Here is a 25,960-nt window from a genome sequence, read left to right on the forward strand (position 1 = left end):
GTAGAGTCATTTTAGAATGCCTCCCTCAGTTTTGGCAACAAATACTTAAAGGCTCATAGATAAGTTTCCAACAATGTAACGTTTGGTCTTTAGACGAAATTATACAAAAAAGATACAATGAAAGTCATGTGTGAAAGTTTCAGCTTAATACAGTGTCTACTTACTGAGAAAACAGTAAAAAAAACTGTCATGGTAATTGCTCAAGAATGTCCAATCCATCGGACATGTTTGGAGAGGTGACAGCAGGTACCAACGGCATCTCTGGTCGCAGCATTTGCGAAGCATGGGTTAACAATGAATAAGGAGACAATATTTCCTGGTTTGTCTTTATTTGACCGCCACATTAGTCTTGTAATTTCCCTAGGATCACCCCTCCGGCATTTGCAAACGGAGACAAACCCTAAGAAATCTGAGAATCATTAGTCATGAAGTGTTTCTCTGATTCAAATGTTATGGGGTGAAAAATCATCTCAACCCTAGAACCTCATAGTTTATACTTACGTTATTTTTCACAATGTTTTATACTGTTTTTAATACGTTTGTGTATTGCTTTTACTAGCCATCTTTTGTTTGTCATGTTTTAATTTTCACACCAATTTTAGAGTGTGTAGTGTATAAATGTTTACCTTTTTATGAGCTAGGTCTGGGAGGGCACATCTGTTTTGATGAAAGATTTTTTTTACTTTTGCCATTCCCTGGACGGCCTGTACGTTTTAATTGTATTGTCTGAAGAATTAAAATAAAATAAATAAAATACTATCCATTGCTCGTTACCCAGTAATTTATGCTAACATTTATTTTGAGTAATAAACAATAGTGTCCAGTGCCTTTAATGACTACATCTCAACCTTGATTAGAAAGCAGATGAATGCGTTAATGGCAACAGAACAAATATTGGTCTGACAGGCTTGGTCCGGTTATTGCAAACAAAACAGTCTGCTCTTATGAAATTAAAAAATATATATTGTAAAACCTATTGTAAAACAATTTCTGCAAATGGGTCATATTAAAATCAGGGTGTATGCAAAATCTCATTCCTTTCAACTCAAGCTTATATGTATATGTAAAATCGGTCAACGGTGACCAATTATGAAATATGAAATTGAAAAACGGCCACAATTATTAATATTAATTTAAATTTGTTTCCAGAACCTTGTGGGCTGTAAACAATTAGAAATATATGTGGATGTAGTATGTAAACTTTATATAATGCTGTTTAAAGTGAACCGGGGAAAAAGTAAACCAGCTATTTGACTTTTGAAAAGACTGAGCACATAATACAAAATTGCTATTAAGAGTTGAGCTAGCGGAAAAGGCACCTTTTTCATGGAACAAGTTGGCTTGGACCCAAATTTTATTTTGACCCGTTTTATTGCACTGACTCAATTATTACGGAACAACACAAATGATACAGTTTTGAGATCTTGAACTTAAAAAACACACAAACAACACAATCCTATCTTTCTTATTAAAGCAGCAATGTGTAGACAAATCACCCCTTGTTTCAATTTAGTCTTCTCTATTTGCTGATTCACAAAAAAATATTTATTAGTTTTATTGTGACCCTAGTAGAGTCCTTCTCAAAGGTTAAAGACACTGGACACTATTGGTATTTGTCAAAGAACAGTCTTCTCACTTGGTGTATCTCAAAATATGCATAAAATAACAAATCTGTGAAAATTTTGGCTCAATTGGTGGTCGAAGTTGCGAGATAACAAAGTTGTGTGCTTTCAGATGCTTCATTTTAAGACCTCAAATTCTAAATCTGAGGTCTCAAAATCAAATTCGTGGAAAATTACTTCTTTCTCGAAAACTACGATACTTCAGAGGGAGCCGTTTCTCATAATGTTTTATACTATCATATTTTGTGCTTATAATTATTTTGAGTAATTACCAATAGTGTCCACTGCCTTTCAAATGACAACACAACACACATAAGCAGGTAATTACGAGAAAAGAAGTGGAAATATGTGGAGAAAACAAAAGAGAGAGAGGGGTTAAGAAAGCACACAGAAAAAGCAAGGGGTAAACAATTATTAAGGAGATAATATATCCTGACTTGTCTTTATTTGCCTGTCATAATAGTCCATTAATTTCCCTTCGACCACCATCCTTTCATTTGGCGAAATTTTGTGATTATTTTTGTTTATTTACCTGGTAGAGGTCGTAGGCCCCTTGTCTATGTATGCAAAGCAACATGCCACACAAATTATGGCTGTGTAAAAAAAAGACCAATTAGCAAACTGGGTTCAGCATAATGAGTTAATAGAGTGTGAAAGTTGACCTTGACTTAGAGAGCGTATGAGCTTTCACGAGAATGCGGACTTCTGGGCACCTCGTATAGCAGCTACAGCGTGTATTGTGGCAGTTGATTCTTAAATAAACTTGTATTGTGTTATGTTTTATGAATTTCACCCATTGAATATGGTTTAGTAAATTTTATAAGTTGTAAATTGTATTAAATTTTGTAAATTTTAAAGCTGACCTTTATTTCCAACGATACAACAAAGACATTAACCTGTACACTTTTCAGGTATTAGCAAATGTTTAACACATAAAACATAAATCCATTCTTAAAACCCGGACCTAACTCTATTGCAAAACAAAACTACACTCAAACGGTTTAATTTATTCTTTAATGTTTAATTGCAAAACAAATCTACACGCTAACGGTTAAATCCATTCTTAAACCCAATCCTCTCCCCTAAACTGCACACTACATGCTCTAACGGTTTAAGGTTGCTTGAATTTAAAATTGTTATCACACGCGCACTCAAGGTATAGAGACAATATATCTGCATCTGCGTCCAATGTCCGAGTCTGCATTTTGGCCTCACTGGATGTGGGATGCAGAAGCACTGTATTTTTCTAGTATTCCACTGCTTTGCCCTTTGGCACTCTGAGGTATTCCTGGCGATAGGGACACACCCTCCCAGAGATAAACATGATTAACACTCTAATTGTTTAAGTTTGCTTGAAGATAAAATAATTATCACATGCGCATTCCTGGAATATGTAGCGTGTCTGCGTCACATATCCAACTCCGTGTTCAGCCTAAATGAATACTATTAGCTACACTCCCTTAAGCCCTTGGACACTCATGATCAGAGGTATTCCTGGCAATAGGGACACAATCAAAGCCATTACTTCCCACAGAAAAACAACAACATGATTGCACTCTAATTGTTTAAGTTCGCTTGAAGATAAATTAATTATCCCACGCGCACTCGAGGAATAAGGAAAAATATAGTGCGTCTGCGTCCCATATCCGAAACATGGCGTCCTGCCTCAGTGGATGTGGGATGCAGGTACTTTATTTTTTTCAAACTCTACTAGAGACTTCTACATTCCCTTGCCCTTCGGCACTTTGAGAAATTCCTGGCGATAGGGACACAATCAAAGCCGAAACCTCCCACAGAAAAGCAACAACATGATTACTGTAATCATTCCTCGCAACTCCTTCACAGATCATGATCTTGCCTGGGCTCGGATAAAAATCGCAGCAGCTCGACACATAGGTAGGTTTGAGTACCATGTCTTGCCCTGTAATCCGTTTAGAATCCTGTATTTTTGTCCTATGAGGACATGGAGAGATCAGTAAATCAATCTTTGCCACAGGGAACTATGGATATCTATGCATAAGTCACTTTCTAAGTTTCGCTTTGATATGACGTTGGAAACAAAGATACGCTTGACATCAATGTGTTAGGTATGTACTCAACGAAGCATTCAGTGTAACAAGTTTGATTGTTAGTACAGACCTATTACAGCCAAATCGCCACAAAATAAAACTGACCTACAGGAGCACCAAAATTACAAGAACAGATCGTTGATTATCTTAGACTAAAATGTTTTTATTCACTTCTGTGAGTATTCAGTGTTAAAAGGATCACTGTTGTAGTCCAGACTTGCAGCGAAAAACCCAAGCTTTACGAGCTCAAGAACCGGTTGTTAAAAAACGTGTTTATTCATCTCTTAACTCTTCACTGACTGATTTCATGCAATTTTGATACTATTTTGAGGTTAAAGGTATACACCAATTCAGGCGCGCACCGCGCACGCAGTTTTGAGCACCGCGCGCCATTGCTGAGGTGTACATGTGCCTAGTTTTTGGACAAAGACATGAGGAAATCATGTTTCTTTTCACTCTTTATGGAAGTTACATGTTTTCCTCAACGACTTACACAATTTCCTTAACAGGACATCATGATATACCAATGTAGATCACTGACCACAAATATTAGCAACTAAATAGACACCGAATCATCTTAAAAACGGTGCTTGTCTTAGGTGAGTAAGGGGAAAAAGACGCGGAAACTACATAATAGTCGCTAAAATGCATTACATCATCAGGGTATTTCACTCAAGTGCTTTAAAAAAAAAAATGTTTATTCAAGAATGTAGTCAATCGTCATATCATGCAGCCATGTCAGAGAAATAGCATAGATTGTCGAGGAAGACATTACATTTCCTTAAAAAGTGAAAGGGGAAACGATTTTCTTGTGTCTTTGTGCACAAAATTAGGCACAAGTTAAAAGCAGCAGTGGGACGCGGCATCCTTAAAAAAAGGTGCAGTTTCTATCCAATATCAAAAATAAGTAATATTTGCAGCTCTTAAAATTGGCGCAAACATTTATAATAATGAGTGATGAAAAATGTGAGGAAGAAAGGTCTGGAAGTTTTGAAAAAATAACCAGCAAATATATAAAAGTCAACATCGGGCCATTCCAAAACCAGCTTACTTAAACACTAACCAAAAAAAACACACACAAAAAAGTCAAACATAGTTCAATGATTTTATTTGTACAGCACATTTTGTGACTATTTACCATGCAAGTTACCAGTGATGATAATTTAGACTAGTGCAAGACAGCTCCAACCCGTAGGTAACAGAGAGAGAGAGTGGAGAGAGACCAATGATTGCTTCCACCCAATTTCTGTCTCTGTAATCTGGAACCGGGACCCCAGGCTCTTACATATTCATGTACCGCAAGCAGATTGAGTGCGAATCGATCATACTCCAGATACACACAGAACGCTCGAAGCAATTCTTCCTATTTTTGAATCAGAACTAAGAGAATAAACCTAACAAACCGCAAAAGGAAAATGTTACGGCATGGTTTAGGCGACTCTTTTGTTTACAAGCAAACCTCAGGCGAAATTATAGAAGGAGCTTTTAAACTGTGAGATGGATTTTGGGAAATACTAATTTCCGAAGGGGCCTGGAAGAAACAAACAGTTTCAAAGTAACTACGATACCATAATCATTCCATCATATCCGATGACAAACGACTCAATTGACTAACTCTCCAGGGGCACTTTGGCCATGATTTAGGTCAACTTCAAATGTTAATTTTGTAAGCAATATAGATAGATTCAGAATATCCTGAGAGCACAGTAGGCTCAATTCATTAAAATATACCCCAACGTTGCTTCATGGTTGTTAATTTTTTTTAAGTCAAATGAGAGTTTTCCCCTACCCCCCCTAAAAAAAGATGTCCCTTAAAAGGGTTTGATACCTTTAAAGAGGGGCTTCAAGGTGAAATTAATTTTTGTGATGCAATCATATTCTTAATAGATAGAGTCCTAATGAAAATGGGGACAAAATTAAAAGCCGCTATCTTGTGCTAAAGGGTTTTGATATATTTTGTAGAGACTATAGTTTGGTTATGACATGAATCCCTACTCACTGTGAATGAAGACGCATATATGTCAATGTTTCAGTTTCATTAATCGAGTAAGTTTTTCAAGAGAGAAAAAGTGAAAATCACAAAGAAATATTTTGAGGACAGGCGTAGAAATCTGTTGTACATGCTTTCATAACTTGTGTCTCACTAAGACGATAAATATTTTTGTGAAACTGTTCTACTCATTTAAAAAATATATATAATAATAATAATAATGCGCCTCAGCAAGTGGTACTTTAAAGGAAGCTTCCTATCAACATTATCTTTAAACCCTTTAAATTTAATGTGAATCGGTGGACGTTTATGTTTTGAGCCGTACAAAAAGTACCATAACCCTTTAATTGAGCAAAACTGGTATATTGTTTCTTGACAAATGACTCAACTATTCCAGCAGACCACCAAGTGCAATAATGAAGTCAGATGTATTTTCCATGCCATGCAGCGCCATATAAAAAAAACAAATTGTTATACTTCCTTGACAAAAAGAATACCCACCCCCTAAAAACACTGTGTGTAATTAAGTTTGTGGTACAACCTTATTTAATAATACATGGATATTCATCTCGTAATCAAATAAAAACTTTGTGTCTCTGGAGTTAATTGAATTGTAGCCAATTCCAAGTTATCCCTGCTTTATACTGGTTTCACTTATAATGCCCACAGTGGCGGATTTTTTATCAAATTTAATGTCTGGGTATTTTACCCAATTGAACAATTACAGCATTTTCTTTTACAAATTATTTTGTGAGAGGTCAACAAAAGTACCACTGCTTTAAAGAGAGTGTGCAGTAATCATTTTAATCGTGGAATAATGCCAATTGTTTGGTAACCACTATTAAAATTTATGGCAATAAGAACTTTCTTGGTTTGGGTTTATACAAAGAAAATTTGACTATATAGTTGGACTTGAACCAATGACCTGCGGATTAACATACAAGAGCGATGGCACATTCATCAAGGCCGGATTTCAGTGGTTCATAGCCAACTCCAATCATTTTTTTTTTTTTTTCAACCCCAGATTAGAATTCAAATGTTAAGCAAGTCATTATACCAGAGGTTTTTTATCTTACTCTCAGTATGGCTTAGAAAAAAACAATCTTCCCAAATCAGCCAAATTTCATAGAGTTGCTTAAAAGCACAAAAAGCAGCTAAGCATAACAAAATAACGCTTACCAGAAATAAGCCAAACTACTAAGTACAATTTGTGATGGTATCTTGCTCATTTGTGCTAGGCAAAAAAATTGTTCAGGAATACTTTCTGCTTCAAGACACTGGACACTATTGGTAATTGTCAAAGACCAGTCTTCTTACTCGGTGTATCCCATCATACATGTGTAAGCATTTATACAAATAACAAGCCTGTGAAAATTTGGGCTCAATTGGTCATCAAAGTTGCGAGAAACTGATGAAAGAAAAAACACCCTTGTTGGACGAATTTGTGTGCCTTCAGATAGGAATAAAAGACTTCTAGCTAGAAGTATTTTGATAATTGAGTGAGAAATTACATCTTTCTCAGAATCTATGCTACTTCAGAGGGAGCCGTCTCACAATGTTTTTATCAACAGCTCCCCATTACTCGTTACCAAGTCAGTTTTTAAGTAACTATTTGTTTTGAGTAATTACCAAACGTGTACATTCCCTTTAAGCAGCTCCATGCAATTAAGCACAGGACTTATTAATTCCATAAGCAGCTCTATGGAATTGTGCTTAAAGCACAAAAAGCAGCTAAAGATAACCAAATCATGCAAACCAGCCAAACTAAAAAAAAACCTGTCACAAGTACAATTTGAGACTTGCATCCTGGGCCCAAATTCATAGCGCTGCTTAACACTAAGCAAATTTGCATGCTTACTGTAGCAGAAAAATTTGCTTAAGCCTTAGCGTATTTCATAGGTTAGCAGACAAATTGGGCGGCCATATTTCGTGTTTACCGTGGATTTGCATTGTGACGTCATTGTGACGTGCAAAGTAAGCACAAAGTTTGTGCAAAGTAAGCACAAAATCGACCACTAAGCAGCGCTATGAAATTGGGCCCTGCTCATTTCTGCTTAGCAGAAAAACGTCCAGCAGTTTGTTTCTGCTTGAAAGCAGTGAAATTGGGTCCTGGTGTAAATGCTGACCATTGAAGCAGTGAACCAGATGTCTTCCCCAAATGGTTTCTAGAATCAAGCCTACAGCTACTTATGTACCTAGCTGCACTACCCATTACAAAGCCATGGATTTTTCTTGATCCTGGTTCTATACTCTAGACAGATGGTACCAAATCAATGAAGCACATTTAGCAGACCATTTTAACGCGGTGACCCTTTACAGCGAAGGAAAGGTATTTGCGCGATGGTGTTGAGGGCTGTTGGGTATTGACAGCTTCGGGAAATATAAAAGCTATTGATTTTCTCTACTTTTTATGTGCAAGTGAGGATGACTTCCACTCACTGTCTAATAATGAATACGGAACACCAGAATTCTTAAGAAAACATAATCAGAGCTTAAAACTGGTCAAAACGTTTTTATATATAAATGCCTTTATGAAGTCAAACTTTATAAAGACAGTGACAGAATTGGATAGATAGATACATGTATGTATGATCCTTTCACACTACCTTACCACTAAGCAGAGTTTTTATCAAAGGCTAAAAGCCCTTGTTAGCCTTCGAGAAAGACTATGCTGAGGTCGAAAACGTCAGGCCATTAACTATTTTTGGAACCCTATTAAATTAATTAAACTTCCTCACCAGTCCTCTCCAGTAACTTAAAAAGATACTAAATAATGCCAATGTCATCTACTGTCTTTATCTACAGGGAGTTCACTAGCCATGACATGATCCACACACACCATGTTAATACCAAAGTAGTTATCAATAAATCACTAATCTTACACATTGTTTGAACTGCACTCTTTAAAGACAGTGGACACTATTGATAATTTGCTTGGTGTATCTCAACATATGCATAAAATAACAAACCTGTAACAATTTGAGTTCAATTGGTCATCGAAGTTGCGAGATAACTATGAAACAAAAAAACACACTGGTCACACGAAGTTGTGTGCTTTCAGATGCTTGATTTCGAGACCTCAAATTCTAAACTTGAGGTCTCAAAATCAAATTCGTGGAAAATTACTTCTTTCTCGAAAACTACGTCACTTCAGAGGGAGCCGTTTCTCACAATGTTTTATACTCTCCCTATTACTTGTTACCAAGTGAGGTTTTATGACGATAATTATTTTGAGTAATTTACTGTCTTTAAAGGTACTGGACACTGTTGGACTCAAAATAATTGTTAACATAAAAACTTACTTGGTAACGAGAGCTGTTGATAGTATAAAACATTGTGAGAAACTGCACCCTCTGAAGTTAAATAGTTTTTGAGAAAGAGGTAATTTCTCACTCAAATAATTAAAGACTTTAGCTGAAACCTTTTCATGTGCATCAGAAAGTATAAAAAGTAATGCAGCAAGGGTGTTTTTCGTTCATTAGTCTCTTGCAACTTCGGTGACCAATTGAGCCCAAGTTTGATACACTGGATGAGTGAGAATACTGGTTTCTGACAATTACAAACCAAATGTCAGGGCCTTTAAAAGCACTATTTAGCCTGGCTAATTACAAAAACCCAGGTCAAAATTCCAGTTGAACCTAGTTAAACTGGGTTTAACTGGAACTAGTTGAAAACCAGTTGATAAACTAGTTAAACACAGTTAATACCAGTTGGTTTAATATGGAAAATGGACAGAAACCTACTGGTTTATAATTTCAACCTAGTTGAACTCAGTTAAACCTAGTCCAAACCAGTTGGTTAATATGGAAAATGGACGAGTTTGGTCACTATCCAGTTGAACCAGTTGACACCAGTTAACTAGGTTCAACTGGAATTTTGACCTGGGAACTAATTACTTGTTTTTGAGTTACACTATTGTAGTGGTACGGTCAACCTAAATAAATTGTCAATTCCAAGGTGATGTTTAAGTATGGTGATTAGAGAAAGGACAAGGATGAATTTGGGGAAAAGTAAATTCATTGATAACTTTATTAAAGGCTATGGGTACTTTGAGTACAACACAAAACACAACGTCCACAGATTTACATGGTTTAAAGAAAATGATGGTATAAAGCTTCCCCTTTATAAAATATTACTTGCTGAGGTGCTGTAGTTTTTGAGAAACTAGTAAAACAATGTCATCATAAAACGTTTAGCGTGCTAAAATTGAGACAAAAATAACTGTTGTGACTTGTTTCACTCATTACTTAAAACTATACAGCACCTCAGCAGGGTATATTTTAAGGGAAGCTTTCTACCATCATCATCTTCAAACTGTGAGAGTTTAATGTAAATCTGTGGACATTGTGTTTTGTGTCCTACAAAAAGTACCGAAACCATTGAATGTAAAAAACAAATCGTAAGGTCCCTACTCAAAGGTATTTAATGGACTCAAAACCAAAATTAATATTCTTTATCCCCGATGCAAATTTAACATCTTTTATACCGTTGCGGTACCGTCTGCCAAAACATAGGATTCGAACTGCCCCTAGCTACTGTGGGGCAACCTCGGTAGTGATATTTTGTTCACAGGACTCGAGAAAGTACTGAGTATACAGTGCTAACACACATCAGTATATGGGGAAAGTACTGAGTATACAGTGCTAACACACATCAGTGTATGGGTAAAAACCAAAATTAATAGGACTCATAGTCCTTCAATTTTGTTTCTGTCACAGACATTGTGTGAGGTAATACTATTGAATTGAATAACATAAGACCACCGGACTTGTCTTGTTTTGAGTTTACTGGCCCGACACTAAAACCACCGGCCTCTGGCCTCTGGTCCAGCATACAATTCGAGCCCCGAATGGTGGTTTGGGCTTCAATTTGACGATACTTTGATCAAATTATTTCTCAGGAGGATTTATATTCTAAACATAAAACACCAGTCGGCGTTAAAACCACTGGACACCCTTGGGGAACGACAAAGGCCAGTATTCTCACTTGGTGTATCCAAACATTGCCTATGCATAAAATAACAAATCAGTAACAATTTGGACTCAACTGGTCAAGTTGGAAGAGAATAGTGAAAGAGATAACACCCTAGTTGCACAAATTTGTGTGCTTTCAGATGCCTAAAAAAGGCTTCAGGCTGGTCTTTCATCAGATTCACATATTTGAGTGAGAAATTACCTCTACCCTCAAAAACTACGTTATTTCACACATTGTTTTATACTATCAACAGCTCTCCATTGCTTGTTACCAAGTCATTTTTTACTTTTATTTCTCAATTATTTTGAGTAATTACCGATAGTGTCCACAATGCCTTTAGAATTAATACTAATAAAAAAAACTATGGTAAATCTCTGGCCCATATAATATTTCTCTTTTGTATAATTGCAAGGGCAATTAGCAGCTCTATAAAATTGTACCCACGGTTGTTTTTGTTCTCCCTAAATAATTAAATTCCGGTCGCATGCACTTTCTAGAAGGAATTACACCAGTGAACATTATGTTGTCTATGTGTTTAAGTTGAAAGTAAAATTATTTTTGTAGAGTTATAACAATCAATCGGTCAAACCAAAAAAACGTTCTTTCCCCTAAGACAAATGTAAAAATAACGAAAAACTCTCCTGTGTTTTTATTTTCGTGTGTTATTTTAAAACCCTGGAACACAATCATGACAATCACACGACACTGTGTAGATAGATGCCTATGGAATTTCATTGCCATTCCTTTAACCATGGGAGAGAAGTAAGACTATTTTAGTCCACGGCGAAAAACGTTCCAGCCGCCGCTGTGACATAATGTGGATTGCCTTAAATGAAGCATGCGATGTAATGAGAATACCTCACTGTGATAGAGGAGCCAACCAGCCAAGGATGTGCACAGAGAGCCCATATGGATGCAACATGTCGACTAAGAGTATTCATCCCACAGTAAATAATGTGCAATTGAGAGGGAGGGGCTTGCTTAATTTGCTTGCTTAAGACTCTTTGTTTATAGCTTTATTTTGACTGTCAGTTCTAAATCAAAACAGTATTGAGAGCTCAATTATTTAGGCACCTTTGTTTTAGGGGAACCTTTGGATTGTTGTAATCCTTTTTAAATGTAGATTTATACCAGGAAACAAACCTGTGAAAATTTGGTTTTGTGGTTTTGAGATATCGCCGAAAATCTGGAGCAAATATGCCCACACAGGAAGAATAATCCCAAGTCTTATAGAAAAACACAATCTGAGAAGAATTACAGACAGTAACACTTCGCAGATTCAAATTTTGGGGGAAAAAAAGATAAATTTTTACATTTAACCACATTACTGGGCCAGGAAATACTTCTCAAAATGCTTGTGATGAAACTGTGGGTTATTTCTTATACCTTGCTAGCTCTGATCTTTTTTTTTTTGATTGTCTTTGTATGTACTTAATATTTGATTTGGTGAGCATGTCATTATTAGTATTACCTTGTGTACTACAATTTTTATTATTTTTTTTAAAAACCTAAATACACGAACAATTAAAACCTTAATGAGAACAAAGGAATAAGGTAAAATAATAATGGGCCAGGCATTTTTGCTTGGAACATGGGACCCTGACCCAAGACCTTTTTCTGACAGGGCCTTATGACTGTCTGGACCATATGTACACACTCCTACCATTAACACCGCCTTAAACAAATGACAGAAATTGCTTCCTTCCCTGCGCACACAACACTGTTAGAAAAATCAATTTTATTTTAGGGACTCTAGATTGTCCCTGGTGATTTTTAAAAACGGTATCTCTACCGTCAAGTCAACACACTGATGTGGAGCTCAGTAAAAGCCTCAACGACCGACTTACAGTGGCGTAGCTTAGGGAGTAACGTCATCGCAAAGGCTTCGTCACCGGTCATTAGACAAACAAATGCTTAGTACTGATGATGATTTGAACATGTGTTTACATGAAAAGACTTATCACATGTAAGACAAGATTTCTTGGGTTTACCATTTTTTTTTTTTTTTTTTTATTTCCCTGCCATTTTGCTTTGCTTTGATGACACTGTGTCTGGCCTGTGATAGTGGGAAGGTATATAGCACTTCATATGTAGCGTTTACACAGCTGGATTTCACTTAAATTGTGGATAAGAAGGGTCAGTAAAAGGCCTACCTTGGCTTAGTTAGACTGGGCCCCTGTCTTTATCCGCAAGGATAAAGACAAGTCGCTGCCGCTAGATCCAGTGATTCCATTGGATACAATGCACGTGCAGTGACATAGATGCCCAAATAGTCACTGCTCTCAAGTCCACAATGGAATTTGACTGCGTATCTATATGTGCAACGACAGAGGTCAAAGGTAAAATTATACGCCGGTTTTTGGCCGCTCTCTGGCATTATTCACGAGCCTCAAAGAATGACATCAGACGTTCAGGCTAACCTTGGCTCAGTTTCATAGAGCTAAGCACAAAAAATTGCTTAACACAACCAAACTGTATATGCTTACCAGATAAAGGTAACCAGCCAAACTATCATGTCACATGTACAGTTTGTAACTGGTGTCTAATTTCTGCTTAGCGGATAATGTTTAAGCAATATTTACTGCTTATAAGCGCCTCTATGAAATTGGGCCCTACACTGCAGAGATGACTGCATCTCCCTGCACATTAAATGTCACCGGGAAATGCACATGTTGTGATAATTACAGCCATGGGAATTATAAGCGGCTACTGCTACCACTGTTGCTATGTGTGTGTTGCCATGGATGTTCCATACTCCAATATACAATGATGCAACGATCGAGTCATATAGCCGCTAAATCAGACATGGCCATACTCTGGTTGCAGTTTAACCCAACAGATTATGAAAAGTGTTCATGCAGGGTTCACCTTTTTACCCACAAACTTAATCAAGAGAAAACCAATTGCTCCAGATTGCACAGTAGGAATTTTAAAAATTAAGATCAACACCAAGTAGAAAACATTCCAAAGACCTTGTGAAATCATGACAAAAATAAACCCTGGCTTGTGTCCTAAACCCCCCCCCCCACCCTATTGACAAGCAAGTATCCTACAGTTTCTGTGCTGCATATATTTGACATAATAACTTAAAAAGGCGTCTATTTAGAGTATACACAATCTGCAGACCTTGTCACAAGCTAATTAAATAAAGTTAATTACATTCATCAGACGTGTTAAGGAGTGGGATGTCCCTAAAGCACTCCTGGTGATGAAGTCATTTTGCTGGTAGGTGCAAAGGTAATATCTACTTCTTCACTTCTTTATCTCGAGTGGGTTCCACTCGGGCTGGCGGTCTCCAACGGAGGCCTTGATCGTCAGAAGGAAGAATTCTTGGCCGGGGAACAGAAAGTGAAACATGAGCTGCCTTCCCAACATCGGAATGTTACCTATGGAGCAGTGGCATGTAATATGTTTATGGCGTAGAGGTGTCGCTGGAATTTAAGGGATGTGAAGGAGAAGGAATAGTAGAGGAGGAAAAGGAATATTGGAGTGGGGGGGGGGGGTGATATTGATAAGTTGCAATAGCACCATCTTTGCGGGCAGACTGCATTTTGGCTTGCAGGCGCGCCAAGCGCTCAGTTTTTTTAACGCAATTGCGCTGTCTACTAACCAATCAGGCAAATAGTTTTGTGAAATGTGCGCGTAATGCCTGCCGTTCTCGTGCAAAACGCATGGCTGTGTGTTCCAAATTGCCCGTAAAGATGGCCGATTTACGTCATGTGGGAACTATCTATAAGAGGAGGAGACTAGGAACAATGAGTGGAAGGGGGAGGACTCTAAGAAAAGGAGGAAAAAGAAGTTTAAAAAAGGAGAAAAAGGAATATTAAAAGGTGTTGGAAAAGGAAGTCTAAGAGGATGGAAAAGAGGAATATTGAAGGAGGAATACAATTTTATTAAAGACACTGGACACTATTGGTAATAGTCAAAGACCACTCTTCTCACTTGGTGTATCTCAACACATGTATAAAATAACAAAGTTGTGTGCTGTCAGATACCTGATTTTTCGAAATCAAATTCGTGGAAAATTACTTCTTTCTCAAAAACTACGTTACTAATTCAGAGGGAGCTGTTTCTCATAATGTTATAAACTATCAACAGCTCCCCATTACTCCTTACCAAGTAAGGTTTTATGCTAATAATTTATTTCGAGTAATTAAAAATAGTGTTCGCTGCTTTTAAGAGGAAGAAAAAGAGGAATATTTGTATTCATACAAATATTTTCTTTACATCATTTAGCTTGCTCTACTCTACTCTATATATTAGCCTCACATTTATTACATCATCAAACATTTTATATTGGCAATGAAAGTTTATGGTCTGTTAAATGAATCTTGCATAATTATTGGTATCGACGGATGCGATATGATACAGCCATTGTTCAAGAAGAATCGGCCATTTTCTTTTTGTGGGTTAATTTAGGGAGATGTCATATTTCCCCCTGGCATAAACAGATTACAAAAGTAACCTCTCTAATGGCAACCTCAATTTAAGAAATTAGAGCGTAGATATGTCTAGACACTTTTACATTAGTCCTGCTCCGTCCCTTTGCTCGCCAACATAACAAATCCCTAATTAATTTTTGCACTCAATTTACCATTTCAGTTTCCATTAAAATTATTTCCAATTGCATTAAAGAGGCATTGAGGTTTGTTATCTATGAAGGGAAGATTTTTGTTTTGTCTTGTCTGCATCTTGGCAATAATGGATACGGGCAAATGAAAAGAATTCTAACAGTGGGAATTGAACTAGAGCTGAGACCCGGCCCTAGCACACAGAGTCTTAAAGGGATTATACGAGATTGGTAGTGGCACACAGTGTTCATGTTTTGTGTTATCAACCGATTCATGCAGTTAATTTAATAGTTCCTGCATATCGTGCACAATGCATACACACCTTTCACACTACAGTCTGCGTGTTGAAGGGCCATTTATTCGCTAATTTGCCGGTCTATATATCACATGTTAATTCATACACCCCATGTGACCAGCCTTTGAAAAATCAGAGTGCACCTCCTAAAAACTCCTCCTACGGCACACAGAAATATTTAGATATAAACTTCTCAACAAAACAGTCCTGAAAAACAACTCTTGTTGTATGTGTACATAAACTTCATTTGTTGACTCTGGTTGTGAAGCCAAGGATTCTAAAACAAATTGTACTTTAATCACTGTACCAGCCAAAAACCCAACAGAGAGAAGACAAGGAAGAAGAAAGTTTCAGTTTTAGATGTGGGAGGCAAACACAAGATAAATATTCCAGGAGAAAAAAAAAAACGAGTTAGGGACTGAAAACCCAATCCACGTAGTGCCCCAGTGGGATTCGAACAGGGGTCCCCGAATTAGAAGGTGAGGAACTTTCCACTACGCCATTGCAGCCACCAAATGGAAAGCAAAAGCCATGTTTGTAATGTCCCTTTAAGATGAGTTTAGTTAATTACCGAGTCAGTTAAGTGCGTCCGCATGACAACATGAAGTCAACCATCTTCATGACTGTCAGCTGCTTTGTATAACCTAATTACTAAGCTAAGTTCTTGGTAATTTTGAAGGAGTGCATGAAGATGCCTCCTGCCCTTACAAGTAGGACACCTTCAAGGATGCAAAACAAAAGCTGTGCATCCACATAACTTAAGTTTAAAGGTACATGTAACAATAATAAATACATTGTTCTTATACAGCACTTTATCACACCATGATGGGCGTCTTAAAACTCACAGTATTTTTATACTGTGATATAGTTATACAGCCAATCAAACAAGGGACACTGGGGTGAACCTCTGCTCATACCAATACGAGTGAGTTCTTTTACGTGCATTTCTACGGCTTTCGTCCCATCTGAAGGACATTTAGATGGCTCATGGAGTTCACCCACTGGTTAGGATAACAATTATCCTTTCAATTGTTTCATATATAAAAAAAAAACTAAATTTGTTCTTTGCAACTTGCCTTGCTGTTTGTTCCATCACTGCCACAGAGTAGATTTTGGGAGACTATGGGTTTAGAAACAAATGGTCCAGGGGTGGATTCACAAAGAGTTATGACTAGTCTTATCTCAACTTAGGACGAGTTACTCGTCCTAACTTAGGACTTACTATCCGTTTTTAATATCTCCTTGGACTAGTCCTAAGTTGGGCTAGTCCTAACTCTTTGTGAAATCGACCCCTGCATTTTAACTATGTAGTCTTTCGAATACCAAATTCTAATCTGTATAGTGTAGCAGGTTTTGGGAAGGCAGAGTTGTCGCAACAAACAGAGCAGTCATCAATATGCATAGTCTAATAGATAAATAGAGGATTACACTGAGCATTGATTGACACAAGTGACTACACGAGTCAAAGTGTTGTCTTCAACACCTATCACTCACCAGTTCATTAAGTCTAAGTACATCTTTGTTTCCTTAATCAGCAAACAATCCATACTCTACTGTGATACATGAGACAAGGGTGTCCTTCTAAGCTCCCTAATTAACAAACATAAGACACAGCTGTGTGTCTTGAATCAAATCAACAAGGATTGATTGTACGTAGACTCATACATGTATGCATATTATGCACAATATGCAAACCAAAATAGTACTCAGTGAAAAAAACTTCTTTTAAAGGCACTGGACACTATTGGTAATAACTCAAAGGAGAGCTGTTGATAGTGCAAAGCATTGTGAGAAGCAGTTTCCTCTAAAGTAAAATAGTTTTTAAGAAGAGGTAATTTCTCACTCAAATATTAAAAGACTTCACCCATGAAACCTTTTTTAAGGCATCTGATGAAAGCACACAAATTTGTGCAACAATTGTGTTTTTCTCTCGTTATTCTCTTGCAACTTCGATGACCAATTGAGACCACATTTTCACAGGTTTGTCATTGTACATGTACATGTATGCATATGTTGGAACACACCAAGTTAGAAAACTGGTCTTTCACGATTACCAAAAGTGTCCATAGTGCCTTTAGTGTGATGTTTGACTTTTGATTTGAAACATCGCCGACCGAGATGTGGCGAGGGTGTTATATTTTTTTTGAGGAGGAGGCATTCTAGAGGTGATGAAATCAGCCGAGTGACAATACGATCTTGAGTTAGTCTAGAGTCGGGGCGCGTGCAGACAGAACGAGAACGGATGTCACTTTGCTGTCAAGAAACTGAAATTCCAAGAGGAGCTTTTAATGGAAGATGGTGTACTTGATCTGCTCGGGGATCCCGAGACAGAATGGGGGTGATTACAGGGGGAGCCAAAGTGATAACCAATTCAGTAACACGACGACTTTACTAAGAGTGCCCCAGATGGCCGTCTTTATAACTCTTGAAACATGAAAGGGAAGCAAGTTGAGATGGTGGGGTAACTGTAAAATGAGAGCATCCAAATTCTTAAGTGCTCCTTAATTATACGAGTAAAAACTTCAAGTGGTAGGAGACAGAGTTTATGGAAAATTTATGTGTCGTCTATAACAACATTGAAATTAATGGACATCGTAAGATAGAGAGAGAGTTTCATGTTATTCTTTGTGATGGACTGGTACTCCAAATGCACTTGAACTCTTACAGTCAACAGCGGGGAGAAATTTATACTGTGATGAGACAAATTAAAGAAGGCCTTTATTTTTAGTAAAACTTTTTTTCTTTTAAATGCAACAATTGTTTTAGAATGCAACACAAGTCTTTTTATTTCTGTACTGACAGTGACTTGCAAAAAAAAACATTTGTGTTGTTTTACTGATTTGTTTTGACAAATATGTTTACAATCGTTATCGTTTTTAATTGTTGGTTTGGGGTTGAACAAAGAACAATTTGCTAGATTAGGACTTGAACTTGACTTAATGATGTGCCAGTGCTCTACCAACTGAGCATAATCTAGCCTTCTCGTTTTGGAGATTTCGCAGAAAATCTGGAGCAGATGACCACACAGGAAAACAAATCCGTAATTGGATTGGAATACACAATCTGAGAAATGCTTAATGCATAAATATTTCAAAGGTTGACAATTTTCTGAATCCCTCTAAAAACACAGAACTTAGGCGGGAATTGTTTCTAAAAATTATCAACAGCTGCTCTGCTTCTCACCAAGCAAGTTTTTATGGTCATTCATTTTTGGGAGGTTATACCCTCCCTTTAAAGTCAGTGAAAATGATTTGCCAAAGGCATGAACAGAAAGAGGAGACAAGGTGGACCCCAAGCAAATAATGACTTATTGAGGTTTGTTTAAATATCTAAGTAATATACCCACTCCTTATGGTTTTACTATTCTCTTATGGGTTCCCTCTTCAACTTTTGCCTCCGGGCAACGAGAAGAGAAGATGCTGATGAGAAGCATCATGTTTTGTATGTTCTCATTACTTTACACAAAATATAACAGATCGAGAACCCAGTGTGAGCAATCCTTTCAAGGTGCCAAAAGCCAAACTCAAAGATAAAGAAAAAGAAGGAAAAAACCTGCTCTAATTGTGTGGTACATGTATACTGTACATGTGCAAAGCCCAACACCACTTTAAAGGGTTTTGTTACCTTTTGTAGATCAATGTTTTGGCCGTGAAATGAATCCCTACTCGCTGTGAATGAAGATGTATGTAATACAACATGCGATAGTTGTCGCTGAGTTTTTGAAAAAATCACTGAGCAATGTTTTTCAGGCGAGTCGCTTAATCCAGTGTGAATAATTTTCGTCACACAAAATCGTAAAATAATTTTTTTTGATATTGTTTTACTCATTTCTCAAAAACTGCAGTACCTAGGCAAGTAATATTTAAACGGAAGCTTTACACCATCATTGTCTTTAAACCGTGTTAGTTTAATGTACATCTGTGGACATTTATGTTTTGTGTCGTACAAAAAGTACACGAACCCTTTAATGTCTGTATGAATGCCTTCAAGAGCAAGAAAACACATTCAGGAGGTTACATCCTCGAGGACATGGCTCTATCCTCATCGATGAGGATACAAGATTAGATCCCAACGATGCAACGCATACCATGATAAGAAACAAGTGATGCAGAGATTTCAACATCTGCATCTCGCAATCAGAGCTATCTTGTACAATCGGCCGAGATATTTAGAATTGCATTCAACAAAGGGAGTCAAAGCTTCCATGACCAGGTCCCAATGTCATAGAGAAGCAGAAATTATTTCTTGACACACTTTTGCTCAGCAAAAGTGAGCAGGATACCAGTCACAAATTGTATGTGACATTGTATTTAGGGTGGTAACCTTATTCTGGTAAGCTTGCTTAGCTGCTTTTTCTGCTTAAGCAGCTCTGTGACATTGGGCCCAGGGAGTTTTTCTTTTAATTTTGTTCATCAGAACAGGGAAAGGTTGGTTTAGATTCAGGGAACCTTCTGCAGAAACTGAGAGGGTCGGCCAGTTCTATTCTCAGTTCTACTGAGACATTCCTTGGGCTCAAAATGTACATGGACCACAGGCCCGAACCCATTAGTTTCAGTGTTGGGCCAGTAAACTACAACCCTGGCCATATGTGGTTGGGCCCCCCTGCCCCATTTCAATGCTGGTTCAAATTGCTCTTCTGCGTTTAAAAGTCAACATTGAGCAGGGGGACAGGGGGCATGCAGGGAGACAATGTTTATTGTCAGTGGGAAGTGGACAGGTCATGGTTTTATACAATGTTAGGAATGGGTGGCCCAAGCATTTTGGCCGGGATTGTAGCTAGCCCTCGCCCTTGATGCTCTGTGACCATTATATCAACTTCCTTACCAGGTAATACTTTCCCCTTACAACCAGCAGATACAAAAGCTTCTCAGTCAAATTCAAGCAGACAGATTTCAGAAAGTCAACAACTTGTTTACAAAGAATTTACACTAAATAAAATGCTTTGACAAGTCCTGGCTAGTTTTTAGCTGTCTCTCTTTGATGCACCATTATGAACTTCTTTACCAGTGAATACATTTCGCTTTTACAACCAGCAAATACAAAAGCTTCTCAGTGAGAAGCTTCTCAGTAAACAACTGGTTACAGAGACTGAATTTAAACCTAAAATGTTCAGACAAGTCTGGACCATGAACTAAACCTGATCTACAGCCACTTCGATCCTTTTGTTAATTCAGGCATAAAATTGTGCATTAAGTTGTTAGGCTCAAAATAACTCTCCTGACCAAGTTGAAATTGATTATCTAGGCATGTGGGCGCCACAATTATTCCTACTTGCAGAAAGTTGGGGGGGGGGGGAGAGTTTGAGATACAGCTTCAATGACATCAATGTGATTACTATATCCTTTAGAGACCATTCATTTCTGTATACTTATATTCACAAAACACCCAGACGTCGCTAATACTGTTATTTTTTTTTAAGCACATTGTTTTTAAAGTAAAAATAGCAACAAAAAATAACATGAAACCGAAAATTTCATTTGATTTTAGAAATGTTGGGGTGTTTTGTGAACATAGGAATCATTGGACATGACCTTTATATTAACCTCTTTGAGTGAATGAAAGTAGGACAAATCTTACAGTCGTTTTTAACAAGCGTGCCTGCAAAGTAGTCACTTTTGGCTTTGGGAGCCAATCAGCGTTATCTTTCAGTACATCCCTACCATTGACGAAATGTATTGTTACGGCGAGCTGGGCCCAATTTCAACGGCCCCTGGAAAGTTGATTGTAGCCCACACCTTGAAGTGGCCTTCAGGCCTTGTGTGTCTGGCGACTTGCATACAAACAAAAGTTATTTCCTTACCTCCACAGCATGAACTTTGGCCTCCAACATCTTCTCCATATTGGTCGCCATTTCTTCCACAATCTCCATGCCATTGGCCCTCTCCACTCTCATGTCATCTCGTTTTTCATACTCCTGTAAACATCAAAAAGGTTTGAAATCAGGATTTGAATCAGTCTTAGTCAACCTACTCAATCACTCTGCGGTAGTGGCACACAGTTGACCTGCATTTAGTTAGTCTTAATTCCGAACACTCCAGTTGTGTATAGTTTTGAACAGTCCTCATAATCACAAAAAAAAATAACCGCTTTCTAAACCACTATCGCTGCATGCATGAACAGCCTGTCCCATCATCAGTTTCGTGAGGGGTGATAGCACAGTTACAGGAATGGGTGTTGAAAGACAACTTAAATGATTTAGACTCATACAAAGGCTAGCAAGTAGCAAAAATGAAATTAAAAACTAACTGGTCACACTGGCCCAGCCACCGAGAAGGTTAAGGACAAGCCCTTAGTCGTTTGAACCTTCTTTTTGATTTCCGAGAAAAAAATAACAAAAAACCCTCAAGAAGTGTAGAAAGCACACCAAAATTGATTCCAAAAGGACATGTAACTGTGAAATTGCTGGAGTCTTTGTTTACTGGAGTAGATACGATTATATCCTTGCGTTGGTGCAAAAATGCTGCAACTCGATTTTGCAACAACATTGTATCTTCAGTGAAAAGGCTCGGTGCAAAAATTTCTTATTTTGCATGTACATCCAGGCTATTTCAATGGAGATGTTTTGACATTTCAAATTTGTGCTTAAAAAAGTAAGTGCCTTTTTAGGGGACACAATGACACCATGTCGCTTGGAGGATGTGGATCAAAGATGGCCATCCAAAAATTCAATTACACGCTGTACCCCCGAAGAATATATAAAACGACTTAATCAAATGCAGAAACTACTTTGATTTGCCGGCTCGGGCACAGGGGTCTGACAATCACATTCTGTCATGGTTTAAAGGCAAGGTTATACCTTTGGCTTTTAGAACTGTTTGATTGTTTTAATCCTTTATAAATGTAGATATATACAAGAAAACTAACCTGTGAAAATGTCATTTCAAATTGTGGTCGCAGGATATCAATGAAAATCTCATGCGATTATTTTCACGCAGGAAGAATAATCCCTATAAGAATACACAATCTGACAAGAGATACTGACAGTAAAATTTCTCAAACTCAAACTAAGGGGTAAAAACTAAATTAATTTGTTTAAAAACCACATTACTTTGAAGTGAAATGTTTGAATTTTCTCAAAAGGTTTCTAACAAGTAAGTTTTCATTGTCATTAATTTTAAGAGTGATTACCAAATTCATGAGTGTTCCATAATCTGACAAAACCAAGTCTTCAGCTCTAAGATGTTATCCTCTCAACTCTCTGGGAAAGATTTCCATATCCTGCCACCACTTTTTCGCTCATTTTTTTCAAAAGGAATTACTCATTGGAGTAAATTAGATACTAATTAATTTCATACTGAATGACAAAATGTGGCAGGAAACAAAAATGTGTCAACTCTTGCCACCATTAAAACAAAAAGGCTAAGAACAATGTTTTGACATCCTCTTATAGTTCAACAGATAACTCCAAGATCTTACGTGCTCAAATCTGGGGGATATCATTTCCCAAAATCAATGCATGCCCAACAATTGATACCATGTTCTAAAGCTTGCCAAATTCTGTGTAAATTGGATAAACCAACAACAGCCCATTCAGTCATGCATTGACAACACTTGCATCCTTGGATTATGCATAGACTCGAGTGTTTAATTTGATTTTTGCACGTACAGTAGACGACACGGCAACCTCTACGGCACTACTACCACAGCACTGGTAGCTCTCATATAATGCTATCAAATTATATTAAGATTGAATATTTGGGGGAGTTATATTTTGTAAGTGCTAGCGCATCACCTCGTATGTCACGATAGTGGCCTTGGAGAATTACGTTTAATTTATTACTGTGTTACCAGCATATACTGGTAGTCACAACCAGTCTATGAAACAAATTAAGACAAAATTTTCACAGATTTTTGATTTTATGCCTAGATGTAGAGATACATCAAGTGAGAATACTGGCCTTTGACAAATACCGTCCTAACTTTGGACGAGCCATATGTTTGTTTTAACCCCTAGGACTAGTCCTAAGTTAGGACTAAGTCCTAACACTTTGTGAAAATCGACCCCAGTGCCTTTAAGCTACAACAAATGATCCCTTTGACCAACTTGGCCGTTTGATAAGAACACAATTCAGATAATTGTTGGTTAAAAACGAGTCTTCTTTGAAAAACTATAACCAAACTTTGATGCATACAATTAGTATGTATAAATGTACAAGCAACATTTGCAAGTACCCTCATATCTGATAAAATAATCAGACCCTGCAATAACATCAGTGCCAGGAATGCTGATGACTAGACTTTAAAGATCATAATTGAACAAAATCTTTTTTTACCTTCAAGGTTACCCAAAAGTGTAATTCATTACATATAATTGAATAAAACTCAATAAAAATATTTTGGAATGTACACAAAAATCACCAGTGTCAGGCTTGGCAAAAAATGCAGACTATTGCGAAAAAGGACCTAATAAGCTCCAAGGATTCTAAATAGCACAGTGACGTCACAATACAGACTCCATCCGAACCAGACAATGGAAAATGCATAGCAACAAAGATTAACAACCTTCATCCAGTCTGTGTTGTAATTTTAATTTTCCATCGGAACATGAACTGCTTTTTATTAAAGCTGGTTTTCTGAGGCACTGGTACTTCAGTGTTGCTTTCACATTTCATTTGTATGGATATTTTGTGGGGACCATGGGTGCTGCCAACAGCGAGAAAACCCTAGTTAAAAAATTAAAGAAGAGGAGGCAAGTTGTTCCAATCAAATAAAACTACAGAGGGGAACCTGCACAGTTATGATCGAATATTAACAAACCACAAAATAAACAAGGACGAAATAGTCAAGTTAGTTCAAATTGCACATGTAAAAGAGACAACATAAACAACATTATCATTTTCAGCCTCATTTTTTAGACTAAAGCCCAGTTCATACTTTCTGCGAATGCGAATGCGATACGAATGTTGACGTCACAAATTCGCAACGAATAATTCGCAGCAGTTTAACTTTGCTCAACTCATTTGCGAATATCGCTGCGACAGGAGGGTTGTGACGTCAAATTTACGTCAAATTCGCTTCGCATTCGCATTCAGTATGAACCGGGCTAAAGAAAACTGAAAGACTGTGGCTAACACTAAAATTGTCTCAGTAAATCACACATCAACTGCAACCACAAATTTGCCAAGACGGCTACACTATAGGCTGAAATATGTCTAGCTGAATATCCCAGAGTCTTGAAGTTTTTTTCTTCTCTCAAATGCCCTATTTGTAATTCAATTAATTGTTCCTATGATCAAACAAACGGGTCCCTAATTCTACATTTTCCTCGGCAACCAGATCTAACCAATCTAATTATCCATGGTCCTAATTGAGTCAATGGTGGAGCAATTGTCTAATGATCATCGGTACTCTGTAGGTGCTAAAAATCGGTGGCAAACGACTCAATAGAAAATTGTTACAAGCTCACACTGTAGCCGTCTCCTAGCTGCTGCGGCCACGGCTGCCTAAATAAACTTGATACCATGGTGCGCCCAACCATCTGGATACACGTAATCAGTTTACACATGTAAGTGTACTTTCTCCTATGCATATGTTTGGCCTCATTAAGTGTTGGAATTCAATGGACGGTATTGTATAAGACCTTAAGAAGAGACCATAGCGGCCACAAACGCAATGCCAGTAGTACCCCCGCAAACAACCACAAAACTAGACCTACTTGGGTTCAAAGCAGAGGGTCAGTGAAAATGTATCAGACCGAATAGACGTTTCGAATGTTTCCCACAATAACATAGAATCTACAATTCTAAAACAAAGCCAGGCATTTCTGTTTATTTTAATTTTCCTGATTTTTTTTTCTGAGTGTAACAAAGCCAAAAATCTATCAGGTTAGCAATGTCTGGGTGTATGGTGATAGTTATACAGAAGTGAACAGTCTCTTAAGTGCTATGATTATATAGGGGCTTGCCTAACCAAATATTGACTAATTCCATGAACAGTCAATCAAAATTTATCATAATATTTTACGGGTTAGTGTAAATTTATGCCCCTTTTATCACATGAGAGCAATTTAGCAGGGGTCCCTTGCACTTTGTGTGAATAGACAACAATGTTTAAACTGTTCAATGTCCCTAGTGAAATCTTCTCAAGCATTGCTAAACTCTGTCCGAGGTCTGTCATGTGAATGGTTTTTAACTTTCAATGGAGTGTGTAATGTTGTTAAGTGCAGCCCCCCCCCCCCACCCCACATACAAACCCAAGCCTGTACATACGCCTGCAACCTTATTTGTCCTCTTTTTTTGTACTCTAAACTTTTTGCAACAGCTCCCACCGGTTTTTTACACGTTTTCCAACTGTTGACCTTTCACGAACCGTGAACCCGAATTTTGTCCTCTTTTGTTATAGGTCCTCAGTTTAAATGTATACCTATACTCACACACACTCAGAAACTGTTAATCAGTATTTCAGCCAAAAGGGAACTTCTTATTTGCATCAAAAATTTC

General features: G+C 37.5%; 1 protein-coding gene across 1 annotated transcript in view; it reads right to left on the reverse strand.

The window, feature by feature from the left end:
• Nucleotides 1-25,960, reverse strand: part of LOC117307271 (voltage-dependent calcium channel subunit alpha-2/delta-3-like) — a 120,221-nt gene that overhangs the window by 79,357 nt on the left and 14,904 nt on the right. Inside the window, exon 3 of the mRNA XM_033791982.1 lies at nt 21,322-21,435. Within this exon, the coding sequence (XP_033647873.1) occupies nt 21,322-21,435 (114 nt within the window). The remainder of the gene's footprint in view (nt 1-21,321; nt 21,436-25,960) is intronic.

This window comes from Asterias rubens, chromosome 2 (assembly GCF_902459465.1).
Source record: "Asterias rubens chromosome 2, eAstRub1.3, whole genome shotgun sequence".
In the NCBI taxonomy this organism is placed as follows: domain Eukaryota; kingdom Metazoa; phylum Echinodermata; class Asteroidea; order Forcipulatida; family Asteriidae; genus Asterias; species Asterias rubens.